The 23,504-nt window shown below is 45.3% G+C and overlaps 1 protein-coding gene across 2 annotated transcripts in view; it reads right to left on the reverse strand.

Moving 5' to 3' along the window:
• Positions 1-2,727: 2,727 nt before the first annotated feature.
• Positions 2,728-23,504, reverse strand: part of GLYCTK (glycerate kinase) — a 39,487-nt gene continuing 18,710 nt past the window's right edge. Inside the window, exons 4-7 of one of the 2 annotated variants that reach the window (XM_054975280.1) lie at positions 21,746-21,897; positions 9,477-9,652; positions 4,955-5,680; positions 2,728-2,815 (exon numbers count right to left, since the gene is read on the reverse strand). In XM_054975280.1, the coding sequence (XP_054831255.1) occupies positions 2,807-2,815; positions 4,955-5,680; positions 9,477-9,652; positions 21,746-21,897 (1,063 nt within the window). In that variant the 3' untranslated portion in view covers positions 2,728-2,806. Of the gene's footprint in view, positions 2,816-3,480; positions 5,681-9,476; positions 9,653-21,745; positions 21,898-23,504 lie in introns of those variants that run through there. The other variant, XM_054975279.1, reaches the window with a different exon arrangement.

The following is a 23,504-nucleotide window of genomic DNA, read 5'->3' on the forward strand; positions in this document are numbered from 1 at the left end:
GGATAGGAATGGATTTATAAATCCTGGATTTTCAGTAATGACTGTAGAACTGCCGACCTGCTTAGCCAGACATCTTGTTGTGCAGTTTTAATACTGTACATACACATATTTTTCTGTAATATTAATGTTCTGGCTGTGGCTAATAAATACAATTATACATGTAATGAATGTAACATACTTCCCACCCTGAATACTATTTTAGGAGTACTGCTCCCTAGAAATCTGTTTTATTTTTTTTACTTTCTCAGAACAAGAAAATGTTATTTTACTCATTTAACCAATAAATATCTTGCTTATGGATATTCTGTTTTTCTGATCTGTTTGGAGCTGATCAAGCTAAAGTACAACAAAACTGTGCCTTGTTTTGCTGAACTATTTGTAAAATGTAATATAGTTTGTAACTAAGGTGCCCGTTAGATGTTGTCCCAACTGTCTGAGTGCATTATCAAGTTTTGCACAGCTAGGAGGTGATTCTAAGGACACTGGCTGAGTCCATTGCAAAGACTCAGCCAATCAGACCCTATCCATGTTGGAGAATATCTAAGGGGCACCTGAACAGTGCAACAATCAAGGGGATGATCTATCACTATTCCTTTTTAGTGTACTAAGACATGATTTAAACATGACACTGACCAGCAAGAACTTAACTGTGCCTTCCTGCATTTGCCTACCACCTTATTTAAACTGGGCCCTCAGTTATTGGCACATATCGTATCACTCCACTGATGAACGGTTGGAGCATTCCTACAATATAAGTGGCTCTTCGTCCACTGGAAGGGCCTCTTGTTAGAGGAAGGATCCTTAGGCTGCAAGCACTTCCTCCAGCCTCAGGTAGGATACATACCTCTGAGTGTGCAATGTTAGCATGGCAGAGATCTGTAGTCTAGATGCTACACTGGCATGCATTGGCGGGCTAACAGTGCTCATAGGGGATTCCACATGCAGCAGCCCCCGAGACCAAACGAAAAGGTTGAGATAAAAAACAAAATTAAATAATGCTCAAAACCTAGTACAAATCAATAAGGAACTTGTATAAAATTAATACAATAATGTGAATTTAAATCAATAGCAATATGGTTCTACATATTAGTTTTTTTCCCCCTATCAAGCTAATAGCCACTAAGGGAGGAATGATTTGCACCATTGTCTATTAAAATGAACAGTTCTCAAATATTATTGTACAGATATCATCACATGTATAGAACCAAACATGTTTCGGCCTAAGGTCTTCCTCATTGGTATACTTTCATGTGATGCACACCAAAAATATAACTATTTAATACAAACTGCCTGACCATGCACAAAGTGGACATCAAGATGTTATACACAATCATGGAATGGATACATTATAATCCTCCCAGAAAAAGAACTTTTAGTCCAATGTAGGCAACTCATAGAGATAGTAATATTTTCATTTGCTCCTGAGTCTTCTTAGACCCAGTCAAGAACTTTCAAACCAAACATGGAGTGCACAGCCACCACAGAGGTGCTGAGGCAAGAAGAGTATATTCTTTTAAAAACCTCCCCAATCTATGATAATGACTGTGATTCACATGACTCTTATGAGACAAATAGGCTGGTTTTGTTCATTTGCTTTGTCTCAGCAAACTGGCTGGTGATGCTCAAATAATTGTCTGCATTTTGCTGCATAGCACATTGAGGTCTGGACAGTTGACTCTGCAGGCTTTTTGTTCTTTGGGATTAGAGGAGTTAATCAGAGTGACAGTGACTTCTGACTTTATACAGTTAAAAAGGTCACAAACTTGAAGCTGCATTGTTTTCTGCCCAGTTTGCAAAACAATGCATGGAGTGCTCACAGCATCCACATTACACTGTGCATCCTCCCATGAAATATCAACCAGCAAGAAAATGTCATCACAAAGGGTGAGCAAAAGGCACAGGGTCAGATTATATTTATGCTAAGACATCTGGTCTATATTTCATACCATACTTTCTATAGCGCAAGAATAATACATGCCACTTTGGTGTTAAGTACTTACTCGAAGATCAAAGGGTCACAGCCTTACTGAATTTGGAGCACATGTGATCAAAGCTCTTCTGTCAGAGACTCTTTGGGTGAACAAAATAAGATTTCCCCTATCAGCTGGGGTGACTTAACATGCAGAAGGCTTATCCAATGACATTTCATATGGGACAGCTGCCATCACATTACTACATGCCTAGAAAAATGGTAGGTAGAGATACCTAGCTAATGTAAACAGAAGGTGAACTGCTATGAAGCTTCTGTATACCTTCATTATGGTATTTTATCATAGAATCATAGAGTTAGAAGGGGCCATACAGACCATCTAGTCCAACCCCCAGCCCAGTGCAGGATCAGCCTAAAGCATCTCTGACAAGTATTCATCCAGCCTCTTCTTGAAAACTGCTAGTGAGGGGGAGCTCCACTTTTGAACTACTCTGACCGTGAAAAAGTTTTTCCTAATATCCAGCCGGTACCTTTGTGCATGTAATTTAAGCCCATTGCTTCGGGTCCTACCCTCTGCTGCCAACTGGAACAACTCCTTGCCCTCCTCCAAATGACAGCCTTTCAAATATTTAAAGAGAGAAATCATGTCCCCCCTCAACCTCCTCTTCTCCAAACTAAACATCCCCAAGGTCCTCAGCCTTACCTCATAGGGCTCAGTCTCCAGACCCCTGATCATTCTCGTCGCTCTCCTCTGCACCCTCTCGATTTTGGCCACATCCTTTTTGAAGTGAGGCCTCCAGAACTGCACACAATACTCCAGGTGTGGCCTGACCAAGGCAGTATAGAGAGGGGCTATGACCTCCTGCGATTTCGACGCTATGGCCCCTTTGATACAACCCAAGATTGAATTAGCCTTTTTTGCCACCGCATCACACTGACTGCTCATATTTAGTTTACAGTCCACTCTTACCCCAAGATCCCTTTCACATATACTACTGCCCAGAAGTGTATCCCCCATCCAGTATCTGTGCTTCCCATTTGTGTGGCCCAGATGTAATACTGTGCACTTGTCTTTGTTGAATTGCATCCTATTCACAGCTGCCCACTTCTCCAGAGTATTCAGGTCTTGTTGAATTTTAATTCTATCTTCTTGGGTGTTTGCTACTCCCCCCAATTTGGTATCATCAGCAAATTTAATGAGCAGCCCTTCCACTCCTTCATCCAGATCATTGATAAAAATATTGAAAAGTACCAGGCCCAAAACCGAGCCGTGCAGCACCCCACTGCCGTTGACCACCACTCTTTGAGTGCGATCCCCTTTCACAAATCCAGAACCAACTGTGTCAAGGCATATGTGTGTTCAGGCCAGAGTTTCTAAATCCCCTGGCACAAAATTCATGTATATTCTTAAAGAAATCAAGTCAAATATATTAGAAAATAGAAGAACATAAAATGTGCTCCAGTTTAACTACGTTGATTTAGAGATACTAAATACAAGAATCAAAACCAACACAAGTCTGAATCCAATGCCTTTTTCCAGAAAAAAAGAGCCTGTCTCAGTTGCACAAGACTTCCACCTGTAGTCAGAAGTGCTCAAATGTGCAAAAAACTGAGGCAAAAAAGGGAGCCACAGGTATACTTTTTCATGAAATATAATGATCTCATAAGACCATGTGATTTAGAAGAAATCTGGAAATATTTTGATTTTATATTAAATATTGGACAAAACCTTACATATGAGTCATTATGAGGGAGGAAGGAAGAAAGCCACTTTTCCAACAGAGAATGATTAACACTTAGCTGTGAGTGTCTGGAGGGGTTGTTTGGCCTACAACAGACTTACATACATGTAAAAACTATATAATACCTACAGAGAATTCAAAGACAGACTGATCTTGTTACATTAAAAGGATTATATTACGATATGGCATGGTGGTCACACTATATTTTTTAAAAAAAATATACATAATAAGCTTACATATTTTCCAGCATGCTTTCACACAGGCCTAATGCAGGCATTGCACCATATAGGTATGATACAATGCTGATTTTGCTTTAAGTTTTTGGGGTTTTTTTAGCATCTGGATTTTGTGGGTCTTGGATTTCTTCCTTCCTTAGGTTGGGAAGAAATCTAATTCCCTTTGGATTGTGCGCTGCAGGATCAAAAGACAAGCATTTACCATGGTCGTCATCCTAATCTGCTTGTTTGACAAACATATGCGAGACGTTTGAATGCTTCTGACTCCACAAATCATAAAATTACTTCCAGTATACCACTAACTGGACAGGAGCAGAGCTATGAACACCTCCAAAGATAGCTGTTTTTTGTTGTATAGCCTATGTGTACACAGAGCAGCAACAAGCCAAATCGTGGATGAAAACAGAGTCCAAGCAAAGGCACGTTTTCTGCTCAATGTGTGGCAATAAGACCCTGAGGCCTGACAGCACCAGAAGCATTCAGCTCAAGCAGACTATTGTCTATGAAACCTCACATCAACGAACCTGTTAATTTCTGAAGTGTGATAGCTGTTTAATGTTAGAATAAAATACCATTCTTACCAAACTAGCATATAATGATGTGCTTGAAATCATAGCTTTCTGTTACTGCAACCTGCACAGTACTAGTTGCAGGCAAGAAGGTGCTTTTACAGCCTTGACATCCAGGATACTATTGCTAGGGTTACCTTTTGTTTCAGACTAATTAAAGGAAATGGAATGTCTAGTGTGTGTTTAATTAAGTAGCCTTCCATTATGTCCTTGATGTTAGCAATTTGGAGGGCAGCATTCCCCATTGTGTGCAGTCTGGATTTGCCCTTAATTTTGATGCTCCTCCTCAGCTGTCTGGTGCCATTGCTAACCACTTCTGGCTCTGATTAAGACAATGTGAATGTCCATGACATTTGTGCCTGTGAGGCCTGTCATCAGAAGGTGATGCCCACTCTGGAACCTGGTGAAGAATGTGTATGAATCATTATTGCTCAAAAAAGCATCCACGTTGAAACCTCCCTGCTCAGCCTCGCTCACCAGCTCCTGGCTAGAAAAGGCTCCCGCTGCCTCTGTTGGCCCATCCTGTCCATCGCTGCCTCCACTCAGGAACACGGTTTCATATTTCTCAAGGAAGCTGCCACCCCCAGATGACTTCACCCTGTGCAGTTCCACAGCCACTCGCAGAGCCAGCTCTTGGTTCCTTCCTCCTTTCCCAGTTCCTTGGAGCTGCACTGTGGTCTCCCCGCCAGCCAAAAGGCAAATGGGTCTTTCTGCTTGGGATCCTTGCAAAACATTTAAAGTGTCAATGAGATTCAAGCCTGGAATCTCCAGCTCTGCTGTGAGGGCTGAGAGAGCTTCTCTCGCCTTGCCTTTTAAAGAGTCATCTCCAGCAGCTCTCAAGCAAACGAGCTGAATAAAAAGGCTGTAGAGGCGAGCAACAGTGCCGACCTCCCCACTCACTGCATCACTCAGAACCAGAGTCAGATAGCCCAGATTCTCTGCTTGGTGTTTGGCCTCCTCTAAAGCGAGTCTGTTAGAGCCGATGATGATGTTGTGGACATAGGCAGAGTTTCTGGGAGGGCCACCTTCTGTAGCTAAGCTGGAAAGTACTGTCCGTACAGACTCTGGCACGAAGTTAGTCAGATTGTATTTGGCCAGTATCTGAAAACAGTCCTGGACATTGTGAAAACTAGTGGCCGTGGGGCCGCTAGCTATAAGGTCCACAGGATCCCCAATGACATCCGAGAGGATGAGGCTCAACACCTGGAAGCAAAGGAGGCAGTTCATACAGTACAAGGATGATCATGAATGTTACCAACAGTGGCAGTCCTGAATTTGGGCCTTAACCGCAACAGAGGGTGATTTCTCCTGTGTGTGTTAATCACTCAGTCAAGCAGTGAGTTGTGTTTTCAGAAAAGCCATTACAGATCAAACACCACAGAGTGTACTTTCCCTATTAGCTCAGAAACAACAGGTTTCAATGGAGGAGGCATTTTCAGCTGAGAATGACAGAGGAGGCTATAATCCTAATCAGCCTTACTAGGGACCAAGTTGATTTAAAATCTGTGAAACTGACTTCTGAGAGAAAAATGCTTAGGATCATGCTGCGAGTGATGTATATGCAAATGTGACTCAGCATGAGCAGAATAAGGCATGTTCTAAGTATGTGGAAAGGTTCTCAAGATGGGCTGGGGTAGGTACACAGGTATTTTAAGTAACCATGCACCATGTATGCCTTTGGCTCCACATCTGCTCTGGGAAATATTGGTGCAGACCCAGCAACTGCCACAGAGTGCGGAGCCACTTTCAGCTCCTTTCCTGATACTCTAATGGAACTCATCTCTACTCCTCCTTTTCTGGTGAGAAACTGCTCCTCTTTCCTAGTCTGTGAAGGGAGGATTTCCCCCCTTTCTTTTTGACTTGCCATGGCTTAAATGCAAGTCAAAAAACGCTTTATGAAAAAGCAAATCAAAAGCATTACAATTACACACACACACACACACACACACACACACACACACACACAGAGCCATCATGGGGCAACTATGCAAACCATAGAAAATGTGAATTAAGTAACTATACATATATACTCCATTCACATAATTTGTTCCTGCTGCATACATTGGGATTTTTGATTTCATAATTTGGGTTTTTTAGCATTGAATTTCAGCTCCTCTGTTGAAGCCACCTGTTCAGTTAAGAGGTTGGAATCTATTGCTTTTGATTTTTGAAAAAGTGGCTTCTGAGCCCTCATGCTTATGCAGAAGTAGTTTGAAAACAGGCAAAAATGTCTGTTAAGAGCTTCAGAGGAAAAGAGTTGGCTCCTGCAGGTTTACATACCAGCACGCTTCTGCACTCTGAATGGGCTCCCTAATGGCCGGCTTGTTTTCCTTCTGTCCACATGAACCTTTCCTCCAAGCTCTCTTGCATCTCTGTCCTTGCCAATTTTCCAAAAAAACCCCAACCACATTGTGTAAAAACTAGCAATCAGAATAACATTCTCTCTTTCTCCCTCTCTCTCATTTTGCATAATTCATTCTGGGTGCATCATTTTGGATTTCCTAGACACACACCTTGCACCTGATGTAATTTGGAAGTGGAAAACCTGCTTAGGACCTGCATAGCTGTCAGATGGTCTTTCAGGTCAGTATTGCTGGAATTGCCTTTGAGGCATCCCACCATCTATGCCTTATCAGCATTCCTAGCAGAAAAGGAGCGAGAGAAGAAGTTCTGCCCAGGGGAGAGTAATAATAGCTGATAGTCAGAAAGACCAAAGAATCATATATTGAAATAAATCATACACTAACAATACCATGTTCAATGTGTAAGCAACAAGCTTATTTCCTTTAACAGTGTATAATTCTAACAACATTAATAAATGTATTTACAACTGACTGTCTATCAATTCATAAGTATAATCAACAAACAAGAGTCCCACTCTTGAAGTTCCAGGGGTGTAAATGCAAATAGTAGCCAAGTAAGTCTCTGAAGTTATATCACTTTAAATGGTCGTGTCTTCTCTTGTCTTTTTAACTGGAGGTGCGGAGAAGATGGAAATGCAACAAAGGGAAGATGAAAATCCCAAGAAGATGCCCAGAACTAGGGCTGGCAAATTTTCACTCAGCTCTTCGTCATCAAAGACTTCATCGGGGCAATCAATGTTTTCTCTACACAAAATATAAAGAATTGCATACACCACCATTTTAAGTTGGATAAGCATTATTTTAAAAAACATTGTTTTAAACCCAAACGAAACATTTCTGCCATCATTTGCTTACCCGTGAAGATCTTTATTCCGGGTAAGCCATTTATAACGCCCAAAAATGACGTGGAGCAAAACCAATGTGCCACTCCCAAAAGCATTTACACTTATATACAGTTAATTATCCATTACATTAAAGCAACAGTACACACCGAGTCTATAATGGTACTAACCCAGGAAACTCTTCAGGGATAATTCATTATTTAGACCTTTTGGTGTCATAGAGCAGAACCACAAGTGACAAAAGGCACAGATTGGACACTTGTCAGCTTCCCTCAAGTTTTGATGGGAAATGTAGGCAGCTTGGCAGAATGTTGGACAAGTGACAGTTGAAAAGGCCATTGGGCAGCAGTCAGAGAGCGAAGCTGCGAGACCAGGATGCCTACATTTCCCATCAAAACTTGAGGGAAGCTGACAAGTGTCCAATCTGTGCCTTTTGTCACTTGTGGTTCTGCTCACTGTGTCTAATGAATGTATCCACATAGCTTCCTTTCGTAGGAGATCCTGTTTCGAACTTCTTGCTTCGAACACTTGATGCCTGATTCTAGAGACATGCTCTAATATCCTCATACGTAGGGGTCTAATTGTGTTTCCCACGTATAACTTGGGGCAAGGGCAAACAATCAAGTAGACAACGCCAGATGTCTGGCAGGTGATAAATTGTTTTAACTGCAACTTATTTTTGAGGTATACTAGTTCAACTGTATCCCGTCACAATAAACCTACATGCTGCGCAATGTGCTCATCTATATGTACCATGAGGCAGGGGAAGTGGAACAACCGGGTCATTCTGCGCACTTGCTGGATGCAAAGTAGAATGTACCAACATATCCTTAATATTACAGGTTTTTCTATATCCTATTGTGGGGACAACAATAGGATATAGATTGTGATTAACTGTATATAAGTGTAAATGCTTTTGAGAGTGGCACGTTGGTTTTGCTCCGCGTCATTTTTGGGCGTTATAAATGGCTTGCACGGAATAAGGATCTTCACGGGTAAGCAAATGATGGCAGAAATGTTTCGTTTGGGTTTAAAACAATGTTTTTTAAAATAATGCTTATCAAACTTAAAATGGTGGTGTATGCAATTCTTTATATTTTGTGTAGAGAAAACATTGATTGCCCCGATGAAGTCTTTGATGACGAAGAGCTGAGTGAAAATTTGCCGGCCCCAGTTCTGGGCATCTTCTTGGGATTTTCATCTTCCCTTTGTTGCATTTCCATCTTCTCCGCACCTCCAGTTAAGAAGACAAGAGAAGACGCGACCATTTAAAGTGATATAACTTCAGAGACTTACTTGGCTACTATTTGCATTTACACCCCTGGAACTTCAAGAGTGGGACTCTTGTTTGTTGATTATACTTATGAATTGATAGACAGTCAGTTGTAAATACATTTATTAATGTTGTTAGAATTATACACTGTTAAAGGAAATAAGCTTGTTGCTTACACATTGAACATGGTATTGTTAGTGTATGATTTATTTCAATATATGATTCTTTGGTCTTTCTGACTATCAGCTATTATTACTCTCCCCTGGGCGGGACTTCTTCTCTCGTTCCTTTTCTGCTAGTATTTACCGGGGGAAGTCACTGTAGTTACTTATCAGCATTCCTGGCACAGAGTAGAGCTGACTGGATTTGCGCTCATTGACACTGATAAGGGCTGAAAGTGCCCAGTCCTTCTGAACCCATCACATCTGTTTCCACCACTCTCCATCTGAGCTGAAGCTATAAAGAATGACCCTTTCAAACATTCAGAGAATCCATGGTTAAAGGCAACCATTCATACGCACCTGTGCTGGAGAGGCAGCCCGAGCCAGTCCCCCACCTTTTAACAAAGACAGTGCTTTCCGAATGGTGTTAAGCTCTTGAATGGTGGCTCCTTTCGAAGCCAAAAGCTTGGTGACAGCCTCCTTTTCTTCAAGGGTGACTGGTGGGACAGGTGCAGGCAAAAGTGCAGACCCACCTCCTAAAACGCAGAAGAACATCACAGTGATGACATTTTTATACAGCAAAATTGATCCTCACAACCCAGAGACAAGCTGCTTGTAGGCAGGAAACAGGTACCAAAGAGAGAGATTTTGCAGCCAGCATTTCTCTCTCTTTCCCCAGTGAATGAAAACCATGCACATAGCTTACTGGAATGACTACCAACAGTACTTTCATTCCTAGTAGTTAAAATACAGAATCCTATGGAAAGCCCCTCTGAATGCATTATTAATACTCAATGATAGTGACTTAGGACAGTCCTGGGCCAGTAAACATTACCAACACTAGGACCTTGTGGAGAAACCAAAGGACCTGATGCAAGAACCTACGTCTTCCATGTGTGTTGAAGGAGAGTAGTTGTGTATTAGTGTCAGGGCAAAACTGGAAGCACTGCTTCTCTTGGGCTTACCTAGACTGCAGCAGGTGGCTGTGGCCCCAGCCCTGTCCTTCAGGCTGCCAGTTGCTCCTATGCCCGCCCTGACTGCATGAGAGCCTTTGTCAACCCTGGGGCCTTGGTTGGAACAATGGAAGCAGATAGGGAGGACAAAGCAGTTCGGTCACAATGCCCAATCTGTATCAGCATCATGGTACTGGGAAAAGAGGGGTTAAGCTATCCTGCCACACACACATTTCCCATGATTGAACACAGCGCCCCGTACTTCCATTAGGTCCAGTGGGGGTGGGAGAGGGACAGATACCTTCTCTCTGCACATCTTTTTTCCTCTGTTGGGGTAGCTGGAGAGTGGCAGCACTGGCCTTGGGAAAAGGCTGGAAGGGAAGTGTTAAATCTTACCCTCCCCAGTTCCACACACCCAATCAAAATTAGGACCTCTCATAGCTGCTCTTCAAGGCTAAACTACACATCATGGGATCTGATCACAAGTCCTCAACATGACATCTAGTCTGGGCCTCAGATAACCAGGTCCTCCGATAATGGTTTTGGCAGCATGACAACAAAGAACCATCCAAAGGACAGAGGACTAACCATAACATACTGAAACTTACAAGCTATCCATGGAAGATATCTTTATGGTCTGAACAGAAATGTGATTGTTTGGAAAAAGTAGGTAACGCTGTATTCAGCACTGAGGAATAGATACAGATGGCAGGTTGATACATCTTACAGTGAAACGTGAGTCCAAGAAGAACTTTCAGCCCAGACCAAAGTGGAAAGTATGGTGGAAAAGTATCTAACATGCACAACAAAAGGGAAAAGGCGGAGCTTTGCTATTCCCAAAGGACAAAACATAATGAGTTATCTGGGAGACTACCTTTTAAGAGGGACTAAATATGGATAGCTTGACCTGCTGCTTCCCTGAAGATTGTAAATGTTTGTCTGACCAATGGGTCATTATCCACTGTTGCTCATTCATAAGGGCACAAAAGCATCTTAAGGGTGGGGGGACAAGTCAACGATCAAAAACTGCTGTAAGGGTCTAAAGGCAATGCAATAGGAATTGGGAAGATGGGGAGAAGTCAGCCAATGAAATGATCAGGCTTGTTTTAAAGATGAATTGAAGATTGCCACAGTATCACAAATGATCAGACTTTGTCTCTAAGAGTAAGGAAAGGGATGATGAAGTTCAGCATTAAGAAACTGAATTTACAAGAAGGCCTGAATATTGCTTAAGCAACAGATGTGTTCAAGAATATTTGTGTGCTAAATTAGTGAGGAAAAATACAAAGAGATTGGTATAGAGGGTAGTGAGAGTTTCTTCCCACTTGCTAGCTTCTATCCCCTCTGCTCCTTCCTTCCCTTGCAAACTCTGTAAAGCAAGTTCTGAACAGCCATCAGTATGCAGTAGCACTACAAGGTAGCTTTGTAGCACTACTTCCTGGATGATGGATGTGCAAGCCTGGATGTATGCAACTTTGTACGCTACCAGATTAGTCTGGAAGCCACCATTTTGCTTATGCCACTGGTTGGGAGACTCCTTCCCTTACAGAGATGTGGCTGCCTACTATTCCTGATCCTTGTTTTTCTGGATCTCAAACTAATCAGGATTCAGAGTCCGTTTAGCCAAGAAACAAGAATAAGAGAAATAAGGGCAGCAGCAAAGAAGCATCTACAGCAAAGCTGAAACAAGACTTAGGGGCTTCATCAGGCCCTTTGGGGTCTCCTGTGCCTTTAGCTCCTTCCTCATGCTGCTCCTGGGAGGGTCCCCCATCTTTTAAGAGCAGCATATTGGGGGAGGGGGGTATTTCAGGCTACAGTGGGAAAAGGAAAGCAGAGAAGTTGTATTTTCTCCAGGGAATTCAGACAAGATCTACCTCCTGGCTAGGAAGTGATGCTCGTACTGTAAAAATGGTTGCTCCTCCATGCCCTTAGCATCAGCCTCTTCCCCCATTCCCTTTAAATCAGTTCCCCAAGGGTGGGGAAAGTATAGATGAGTGTAGTGCATTGGAGAAAACAGAGCAGCTGAGTGGGGAATGTGTAGTTTGGTGGCATTTGCTGTTCAGATGGAAAGGTGTGGAATGAGGTGTGATGATCTCTAGAGAAGGAGATTTCAGTGACAAGGATACTGAGGCATGCAGAGGAGGGTAGGAGCTGTATTGGAGGCATATATGAGAAGGGGCTTAGGGAGGAACTGGGAGCTTCAGGAGGTGCTCAGGTCTGGAGTGGACAGTTCCAACTAGAGGCAAGCAAGGATGGTTCAGGTGAGAAGCCTGACATGTAAGAAATGAAGGGATGACACAATGGGATTGGGTGGCAAAAAGTAATTTTTTCAAGTAACCTCCTACTTTTGCACACATTAAACCCAATGACTTTCTGTGATGAATAATGGTTTGCTAGATGGGGATGTTTACCTTCCAGTTCAACTGAGTTAGCTGCTTCGGTACTAGAGAAAACAGGACAGCTCCAGAGGGGAGAGAAAGACAGAGGAAGGATTTGCAGTCTTCATTGTTTTATTGACCTCATTCCTAATGAGAAGAGCTTTCAAAAAAATACAGCACCAGTAGTCCAAACTAAATATAGAAACAGAGAAGTGAACTGCAGCTAAAAGCTTATGGCAAGTGACACAGAGGGATGGGAAGGAGAGGGTCAACGAAGGCAAGAGAAAATAGCTCAAGCAACAGGGCACATTTGGAGCTTGGGCAATGGATGTCTGATCACAACTAACAGGATGAGATGTGATCAAGAGAGTTGCAAAAAGAGGAGAGGGCAACTCTGTAGCACAGTATGAATTCCAACACTATAGTTAAAGGATAATCACTCTGAGATGTAAGACACCATCTGCAAAATATGATGAACCTGAAACACATGGAGGGAAAGCATGACGTTTCATTAGTCACAAGGATCTAACCAGCAGGTGGATTTTTTTAAATAGGAGTTTTGCAATGGCAAATTTTAAGGTGTCTACAGGCCTTTCCAGAAAAAAAGTGCTAAAAGGCAAGAGAAAGCACAAGAAAATTGCTACCAAATAGCACTTTCTCTCTGGCAGACTGAACAATGGTGCAGAATTCTCTTGCACCCCTTGAAGCTGAAGGACCTTCACTAAGATTACAGGGGACTTGGGAGAACAATTAAACATGTAAAGTGTCCTTAAGGAAGGGCTCTCCCAGAGATAAATATAGCAATACTGAAATAGGAGTCTGTGAATACGTTCACATCCACACAAATACACCTTTGCTTTCTGTTTTTACATGTGACATTTCTATGTATGAACAGTGTGGATGCCTTAGGGAGTAGAGACCCCTAAGCTCCATAACAACGGTGGTGGTCTCTTCCATTATCAAAATGAGAAGCAGGATGGCACACAGACAGGCATTTTGATCCAGAAGCCCCTCTTCCTTCAGGCCCACACAAGCCCAGACTGTTTATCTTGGGAAACATTTTTTTTTTAAATTTAAACATACTTTCAGCAGTCATGCGTAGTTACAGAGACGAGGGAACAGGAATCTATAGTTTTAAAGCATTTTGTACTGCTAGGTGTTTTAAAATGTGTTATCAGACCTAAGCCTAAGGAATATCAGCAAGAGAATGTTTTATTGAATAGATCTTCAGTGGCTCAAGACCCTATGTGAAGTAAACGGGGAAAATCCATCATATAGAGCTACATACTGTTCATGGTCTCAGGGCAACATTACTTCCAGTTTGATAAGCACATGGAGTTGTGCATATTTATCTAAAAGGCATTTTGAATACTACACAGGCAAAGTGCCTCTAGTTCTCTGAATTTTGTTCCAGATGCAACTCTTCTCCATCCATTTCTGTACCATATAACACTACTTCTAGCAGCAATTATGGTTCTTTCTAGCAAAATAGTTTTTTTAAAGGCTATTCTGCTAGCACACTGCCATGCATCACCTTTCTTTGCTCCTACAGGTATGAAATTGCTTCACATAAGAAGGTTACCTCCTTGTCACCAACTAAGTTCTTGCAAAAGGCCACTATACTTTTTGCACAGAGATGTGACAAACAATGCTTCCTACTTTTCAGGTATTCTAATCTCTATTTTTCACATGCTTTTCCCTCAGTGAGTAGATATAACTGCTGAGCAAGGATGCACATTATATATCTGATGAAACAGGCTTTAGCTCATGCCACATTAAATTAAGGGGCGTACAAATTTTGCTACAACAGATTAACTATCTATATCCAATTTGAAATTGTGAAAATGTCTCTCCCTTAAAAACCAAAATCAAGAAATCAGAGAACATCCTGATGAGTTGCTTCACATTCCAATCAAAGCAAACCATGGACAAGTTTCTTTAACTTTAATGTAACTAACGTTTTCATACCTAGGCCTCTGCTTTACAATTTTCTGAGTCAGGACTGCCACCTCCTGGACAAATCTTGTCTTGCTACTTCCAAATACAAGCAAGTGTTGTGAGAAACAGAAGCAAGACCACTGCTTTGTGAGACTTGAGGAAATAACAATGCAACAATAGAACTCTAACCCAGATATTATTTACCATGTGAGATCCTCAGATCTCAAACTACTTTGTTAGAAAAATGAGTCAGGAAAAGTTGAATCAGAGACAATAAAAAGGAAAAAACTGCAGAGGAAAAAACTGGCATAACTACATGGCGGAATTAGAAATGTATGTTACTAAGGTGACAAAAAGTGCTCAGTATTAGAAATGTTTAAACTGACTGTGGTGGCTCACGTCAGCAGGGGATTCAGGGAGCTACGATTTCAGTTCGGAAGCACGGCGCTGTGGACCACAGCAGGGGTGGACCTCAAGGATGGCCATGGAGGCTCAGGCGAAAGCCGCGGGGGGCGAACAGCGGAGAGACGCCCTACACAGCCAAGCCAGAAGGGCACAGGGATGGGTGAGGAGAAACACCGAGACACCGTTGAGGGGGCGAAGTCGAGGCAGAGAGAGGGAAGGTTCAAAAGGGAGGCTGGAAGAGAGAAAAGAGGTGGTGGTGGTGAGGAGAGAGGGAGAGAACGAGCGAGGTGCAAAGCACAAGAAGGAAAGCAGACAAGTGGAGGAGAAAAGAAGCAAGAAGGCTCCAGCGAGGGCCAAGAGCTGGCACCCAGCCAGCAATGGCTTACCTCCCTGGGCAGAGAGTCGAAGGGCGTGGGCAAACTCAGAACCCCCAGGGTAGACAAGGTCCAGGGAATCCCCACCACCCTTTCCCCTCACAGATGGTATACCAGAGAACTATTTCCTCACAGAGAATGGCCAGGTTGGTGAAGGGAACACGTCCGAGTGAGGCTGGTGATGAGAAATCAGAGACGTTGACAACACAAGTCAGAGCGTCCTGCCACTGAGGCCTGGGGAAAATCTTCACAATAACTATTCCCAATTATGCTGCCAAGGGAGCTGCTTCCATCAAGGGCTGGGCTTTCCATCTGCCCGGCCCCACCCCTTGTTGCTCCAGCCTACAAAGGTTGTTGTAGCCTGCACTGCTGCTGCTGCTGCTGCCAAGGGAGCTGCTTCCATCAAGGGCTGGGCTTTCCATCTGCCCGGCCCCGCCCCTTGTTGCTCCAGCCTACAAGGTTGTTGTAGCCTGCACTGCTGCTGCTGCTGCTGCTGCCAAGGGAGCTGCTTCCATCAAGGGCTGGGCTTTCTATCTGCCCGGCCCCGCCCCTTGCTGCTCCAGCCTATAAGACTGCTGCTAGGGGACTGCTCGCCTTGTTACTGTTTATTGTTTTTATACTATGTGTGTTAGTTACTGTAGTCTATGTTGTTAATTTGGTAGGGTATTGGGGTTTTGTGTATGTTTGATAGCTTAGTCTGTGATAGTTGGTGGGCTGTTGATTTTGTGAGGGTGGTGGGTTAGCACTATGTTCATTGGTGAGGAGGCCGGCTTGGGGTCGGGGATCCCAGTGATCCGGGGATGCGGGAGGTATGGTGGTGGGAGCAGATTATGGAAGGGAAGGGCATTGAGACATGGTAGGGCTCGGTGCCCTTCCAATCTGCGTCCCATCCCAAGATATACCTGTTGTGGGGCTAGGGTATTAAACCACTCTCCGACACTGGCGCTGTGCAATGCCAGGTCCATAAATAATAAGACCAAAACGCTGCAAGATTATCTTGCAGCATTGAATGTGGACCTGGCTTGCGTGACCGAGACATGGGTGAGGGAGGGCAAGACGGTCGCTTTGAAAGAACTAGCCCCCCCCCAGGTTATACGGTCCTCCACCAGTCCCGGACAAGTGGTCGGGGGGAGGCGTGGCTTTGCTCATTCGGGAGTCTTTCTCCTTCAGACCACTCCCCACCCCAAAAATTACTGGCATTGATTGTGTGGGCCTAGTGTTGGACGCCGAGGAGAGGTTGGCAATATGCGTGGTGTACCGACCGCCTACTGCACCTGCATCTTCCCTGTCTGGTCTCTTGGAGGCGGTGGCCAGCTGGGCCTTGGAATTCCCGAAACTTTTGGTTCTCGGGGATTTCAACGTCCATGCTGACGACGATGCCTCCATGCAGGCCATTGACCTGGTGTCCTCCATGGCGGCCCTAGGACTCTCCCAGTTTGTTTCGGCTCCCACGCATCAAGCAGGTCACACGCTGGATTTGATTTTTGGGGCAGGGATGATGGTGGTCCTGGATGCCTACGATGCAGTGCCATGGTCAGATCACTTCGTTCTGAAGGCTCGTCTGAGCATGCCGCTCCTTTCCCGGGTGGGCGGTGAGCGGATTTACGCTCGCCCGCGGAGGCTTATGGATCCAATTGGTTTCCAGGCGGCTCTGCGGGATCCGATGCCCCCTGGCAGTACGTTAGATGAGCTGGTGGATAATTGGCATGGCCGTCTTTCCGAAGCCATCGACGCTATTGCCCCCTGCCGTCCTCTCCAAGCCCGCAAACGGGTAGCTCCTTGGTTTACCGAGGAGCTTCGCCAGATGAAGCGGTCTCTGAGACGACTAGAGCGAGTGTGGAGGCGGGGGCGCGACGAAGAGGCAAGAACATCTTATAGGACGTTTATGAAAGCCTATGAGGTGGCAGTGAAAGCAGCAAAGAGGGATTTCTTTGCTGCTTCCATTGCATCCGCTAGCTCACGCCCGGCTCAATTATTTCAAACAGTTCGGTCCTTGGTCTCCCTCTCTCAGGGAGACCACCAAATTCTTAATTCAACTATTGGCTGCGAGGCTTTTGCGAGCTATTTTGCGGGTAAAATCTTGTCCCTTCGCCGTGGCCTGCCACCCACTGTTGATACAGTAAGGGAACTGGAGACCCCTTGGCCGTCTTCTGGGTCCGTATTAGACCATTTCAGGCTGCTCTCTCAGGACGATGTTGACAGGATCCTGCAGGGGATGAGGCCAACCACCTGTCCTCTGGACCCCTGCCCATCCTGGCTGGTGAAGGCCAGCTCGGAGGGGCTACGGGACCATCTGGAGGCCATTGTTAACATCTCCCTGAGCTCTGGGGTTTTTCCAGGAGTGTTAAAGGAGGCGGTAGTGCGGCCCCTCCTGAAGAAACCATCTTTGGACCCCACCGACCCGTCCAGTTACCACCCAGTGTCGAACCTCCCGTTCCTGGGCAAGGTGATTGAGCGGGCGGTGGCGGTACAACTGCAGGAATTCCTGAATGATGCTCTAGTCCTGGACCCATTCCAGTCTGGCTTCCATCCTAGCCATGGGATGGAGACAGCCTTGGTTGCCCTCACAGACGACCTTCGCAGGCATCTGGATCGAGGCGGGTCAGCGCTGCTTGTGTTACTTGATCTCACAGCAGCGTTTGACACGGTTGACTATGATTTGTTGGCCAGCCGCCTTGCCGACGTGGGGATTAGGGGGACAGTCTTACAGTGGCTGGTCTCCTTTCTCCAGGGTCGGGGACAGAGGGTGGCGCTCGGGGGAGATCTATCGGCCCGTCACCCTTTGGTGTGCGGGGTTCCCCAAGGGGCGATACTCTCCCCAATGTTATTTAACATCTATATGCGCCCCCTCGCCCAGTTGGTGCGGAGGTTTGGGCTGGGTTGTCATCAATACGCGGATGACACCCAACTTTTTCTGTTGATGGACGGCCGGCCAGACACGGCCCCAGACAATCTGGCCAGAGCTTTGGAGGCTGTGACGGCATGGTTGAAACAGAGCAGGCTGAAATTGAACCCAGTGAAGACGGAGGTCCTGCAGCTGGGACGGGGGCTGCCAGATGTTGGGATCCAGCTCCCTGCCCTGGATGGGACACCACTGGCAACTTTGCCAGTGGTAAAGAGTCTGGGTGTGTTCCTGGATCCTCCCTATCGATGGAGGCCCAGGTCACGGCGGTTGCCAAGTCTGCATTTTTCCATCTTCGTCAGATCAGGCAACTTGCCCCCTACCTGACGCCCCAGGACCTGGCTACAGTGATCCATGCAACGGTCACCTCCAGGCTAGATTACTGTAACTCACTCTACGCTGGGCTACCCCTGGGCCTGATCCGGAAACTACAACTGGTCCAGAATGCGGCGGCACGGGTCCTGACTGGTATACCTTACCAGTCACACATCACACCTGTCCTGCGCCAGCTGCACTGGCTTCCGGTTGAATTCCGAATCAGGTTCAAAGTGTTGGTTCTTACCTTTAAAGCCCTGAGTGGGTTGGGACCGGCATATCTTCGGGACCGCCTCTCCCTGTACGTTCCCCGGAGATCGCTCCGATCAGCAAATAAATATTTACTTGTGGTCCCCGGCCCTAAGGAAGCCCGCCTAGCTTCAACCAGGGCCAGGGCTTTTTCAGTCCTGGCCCCAGCCTGGTGGAACGCTCTGTCAATGGAAACCCGGGCCCAGCGGGACATATTATCGTTCCGCCGGGCCTGTAAGACAGAGCTGTTCCGCCAGGCGTTTGGTGATTGAAGGGGGCGGTGCCATGTCGGCCTCCCACCTTTGGGGTGGGGAAGGTTCTCCCCACCACTGCACCTTGTTAATTTGTTTTATTATTTGTATATTGATTTTAGTTTTTGTTTTTATCAATTTTAACTGTTCACCGCCCAGAGCTCCTGGGATGGGCGGTATATAAATTGAATAAATAAATAAATAAAATAAATTATAGCACTTTTCGCAAGAACGGAAGATTTGTTTTCACTTACCATGAAACTTCCTTCTCGGTGGTCCGGGAGTGGGCAGTCCATACTTTTGGGAATGTAGTTCCTCCTCTCTGATGCAGGGTCAGCTGACTTTTGATTCCGGAGGGGAAGACCTTTGTCTTCTCTCTGTCTTCCACTAGGTACCTATTCAGGGCTTCTCTGAATAGGTTTACCCCCTTAAATGGGATTCCTGCCACATTGGCCTTGGCCGAGGGATCGACATCCCAGTTCCTGAGCCATGTGTTACACCTGGCTGTCACACTGAAGGCCATTGCTCTGGAAGATAGCTGCATAGCATCCAAGGAGGCAGACACTGTGAATGCCATCACCAGGGCAATCTTCTTGACCTTATCCTTCACCTCTTTAGGCACATTGCTATCTGCTAAAGTTAAATCCAAAGCCCAAGGAAATGATGCCCTCATGAAAAGTGAGCTTACCACTGATGCTCTAAGAGAGTTGGCCGATGCTTCGAAACCTCTGTGCAGAGCTTGTTCTATTCTTCTGTCGCAGGGGTCCTTGGGCAGCCATCCATTGGTAGTATTGAATTGGATGCAAGGCTGGTCACTGGGTCATCTAGTAGAGGGAGTTTGATTTTTCTAGCAGCCTCCAGCACTAATGAATAAAACTTATTAAAGATTGCATGGGTGGCTTTAGGTTTGGCTGGAGCCTCCCATTCTGCCTTTATTAGATTGTAAAATGCTGTTGGAAGGGGGATCCCAGGGGGTGCCACCTCTGCCTTGGGAAGAGCCCTCTCTGATCCCCCTGGGAAATCTGGATCCAGATCCTCTTTTCCCTTGGGCTTGTGAGTTATCTCCAGTGCCCTTAATACTTTAGGAAGCAATCTGGCATAAAGTTTTTGTGAAAAAGAGTCTTGTGTACATAGTGGGAACTACTTCCTCCTCTGATAATACGCCTTCTTGCCTATCTGAGGAGGAATCTGATTTCTGAGAGTCCTTGGATTGAGTATCTAACAGGGGGCTATGTTCTCTGTGAGTTTTGCCCTCCTCTATTTTCCTTCTCTTAGATCTTGGGGGAGAGTGTGAGACATCGGCCCTTTTTTCTCCTTTAGACACCAATCTCCCTCTGGAGGGGCGGGGCAGGTCTTTCCTGTCTATCTGACGATCCACAGGCTGTGCTGCCCTGGGCCTGTTCCCTTAAGGCTTCCCTAAATTCTTTTTAAATCTCTGTTCTAAACCATATGAGCAAATTTGCTTTAGCATCATCACTTGTCATGTCCAGATCCTGGGCCTTTTCTCCCTCAGCCCTCAGTGATGTTTGAGAAGAAGTAGAGGCTGGTGAATTGGAGAGTTCCAAATCACATACAACAACTCCCACACCCGCAGGGGCAGCGAGGCCTGCTTTGGCAAAAATGTCCATTGGAGGGAGTCTCTTCCTGCCAAAGTTTAGCATCAAAAGCAAGAACAACAGGAATTCCCCTCTTTTAGGCCTCTCCTCCCCTGCTCTGAATGGGGTAGTCTTAGCAGGTCCAGATGGCCAACGTGGTCTTGGCTTGCAGCCTGTTCTAGCAGAGGGAGGTGATTGCAGTCTGTTTGCCTTTCCCCTGCTCCATGCTGGGACACTGCAGACTCAACTGCACCTCCCCATTAGCCTGATGGTGGGTGGGGTCTAGCCTGCTGGCTAGGGCCCTTATAAGGAGTCTGTGCTGCACCGAGGGGCTAGTGATTATTAGCACCATCAGCTCCTCTGCCCTCTGATGTTTCGTCAGGGGAGGGCAGTCAGAAGTCCATGGGCCTAGGCAGCACCTAGGACCGTTAGCTCAGTAACTCCGTGCTGCTTACTCAGTGATTCGGGAAGAAGCAGGGGAGGGGCCACCAACCCCACTCTTCCCTAGAGCCAGTAGCTGATCCTTTCTCCCCAGTCAGTTGCTGTCATTCATAGCTGGAATCGCTGCTCTTTTGAGAGCATAGTCGGAGATGTCCTGCTCATTGGCAGGGCCAGAAAAACTGGAAATCCCAGGAACGAGCCCCTCCCCTCCGGGATCAAAAGAGTCGACTGACCCTGAATCAGAGAAGAGGAGCTATGTTCTCAAAAGTACAGACTGCCCCACTCCCTAGACCACCAGAGAATGTCACGGGAGCTGTGCTAGATCAGGCCAGAAATTTATGTAGTTCAACAACCAGTTCACACCAGCCAGCTAGATGGCATGAACCCACACTAGCATTCCAAAAATGCAGCTTCCTCAACGAAAGCTGAGAACAGGTGACACATGGGCTACTAGCATCAGCAATGATGTCATGTCCAAAGCCAGCACACAGAGAACGACGGCCACATCTCAGGGGGTAGGTCACTGCCTGCTAGAAAAGCACATTCTAAAACACACACTGCAAAGCTTCCACCAGCATGGGTGTCACATTGAGAACTACTCTGAGCTACTTTTTTCTCTAGTTCGGCTTCCTTTGCAACCGGCAAAATGACCTAGTTTGTCAGGCATGTTTATGGAGCAGCTTCTTCCATCCACAAAGGGGAAGAAAATAGAAACCAGACTGGAAAAGGGACAAAGGGAATGACAGATTGTGAGAAGGCAAACAGAAGAAAAGAAAGCTGGATCTCTTGGCAACACCCAACACCCTGTTCTCAAGTCCAAGGCATTACCTGAAATCAGCACCAGAAGGAGGTCCTCTGCCATCAAGCCCTCAGCCATTTCCCAGATGGCATTAGCTGCATTCAGAGATTCTCTGTCAGGAAGGTTGTGCTTAGCTCCTTCCATTACTTGGATGCGACTCTGAGGCTTTAGCAACATCTCCCTGCAGAGATTTTTTAAAAAAAGAGAATCAGGTCTCTCCTGAACCACATGTGCCTGACCCCTATTAACTGCCCATGACAGCCAGTTGGGTGTAGTGGTTAAGAGAGCGGGACTCTAATCTGGAGAATCGGGTTTGATTCCCCACTCCTTTGCTTGAAGCCAGCTGGGTGACCTTGGGTCAGTCACAGCTTCTAGGAGCTCTCTCAGCCCCACCCACCTCACAGGGTGTTTTGTTGTGGGAATAATAATGACATACTTTGTAAACTACTCTGTGTGGGTGTTAAGTCATCCTGAAGGGCAGTATATAAATCAAATGTTGTTGTTATTATTATTATTATTCGAATTGCATGCAACAATCAATAATAAATAAAGATTGCATGTTATCATTGATTGGCCTTGCTGAGCTGATAAAAGTTTCCACCAGAGACCTAAGTATCAGCCAGGTATCGGTGCAATATGTACGCTGTTCCAAGTAATGCTGTTTTTTGCAGTTCTGTAGGTGTTATGTCAGAAAGCTGCTGTTTTCCCATATAAGTTGCAAATTTTTTCAAAATGGTTCCCTGTGTCCCAATGACAATGGGGACTACTGTTGTATTCTTCTTCATCCATAGTTGGGTGGTTTCTATTGCCAGAGCTCTATATTTAATCATTTTTTCTTGTTCTTTTTCTTTGACTCTGGCATTCCCCGGAATTGCAATGTCTATTATCCAAACTTTTTGATTTTCCACAACTGTTATGTCTGGTGTATTGTATTCAAGGTGTCAATCAGTTTGTATTTTAAAATCCCACAAGATCTCGACTTTATCATTTTCTAGCACCTTTTCCACCTAATGTTCCCATTAATTCTTTGATACTGGCAGATTATACTTTTTACTCAATGACCAATGAATCAGCTTTGCGACCCTGTCATGTCTAGCTTTGTCTGTGCAATTTTGCTGCATTCACAAATGCAAAATCAGTGACCTGGCACCTAACAGCTCAGTGAGCATATACACAATCCAAAAGCTCTATAGGGTCAGTGTTTTCCTTATACAGAAGTCTGATGACAACGTTCAACTCCAAGGCAACGCAGGCAGGTGCTTGGATCTCCCACAGAACAAAGACCATCACAGACATCTTTCAGTTGGTATTAAGGGCCGATCTAGATGTGGCAACAGAAGAACCACTGCTGTTTTTAAACCTGAAATTGCAGCTCTGATACTGTTTGCATCAGGGCCATGGAACAAGAGGAAAGGCTATTTAATTATCCAATTTATCCCCCTGTGCCACTATTTACCCTTACAGGTACCTCTGTCCCCCAGCCAACACACACATTCACAAGCCAAATAGCAGATAGGCAAGGCATAGATTGTGAAAATGGCACCAGATGTTTGGAAAGTATGGAGGAGGGGAGAACCATGTCTACAGTTGTGAACTCCTTGGAGGAAGGGCAGGATGAAATCTGACAGTTTGGATCCCTGCAGTTATAATTTTTAATTTAAAAAACAGCACAGCTTTGCCACTGACATTCTCATTTGGTCCTAAGTTACACCAGATGGAACTGGCTGCTTTCAGAGTTTCTCTTTCTGGATCAGCAAGAGTCAGGTCCAGAAGCACCTTAAAGACCAA

The sequence above is a fragment of the Eublepharis macularius genome, chromosome 4, assembly GCF_028583425.1.
Source record: "Eublepharis macularius isolate TG4126 chromosome 4, MPM_Emac_v1.0, whole genome shotgun sequence".
Lineage (NCBI taxonomy): Eukaryota > Metazoa > Chordata > Lepidosauria > Squamata > Eublepharidae > Eublepharis > Eublepharis macularius.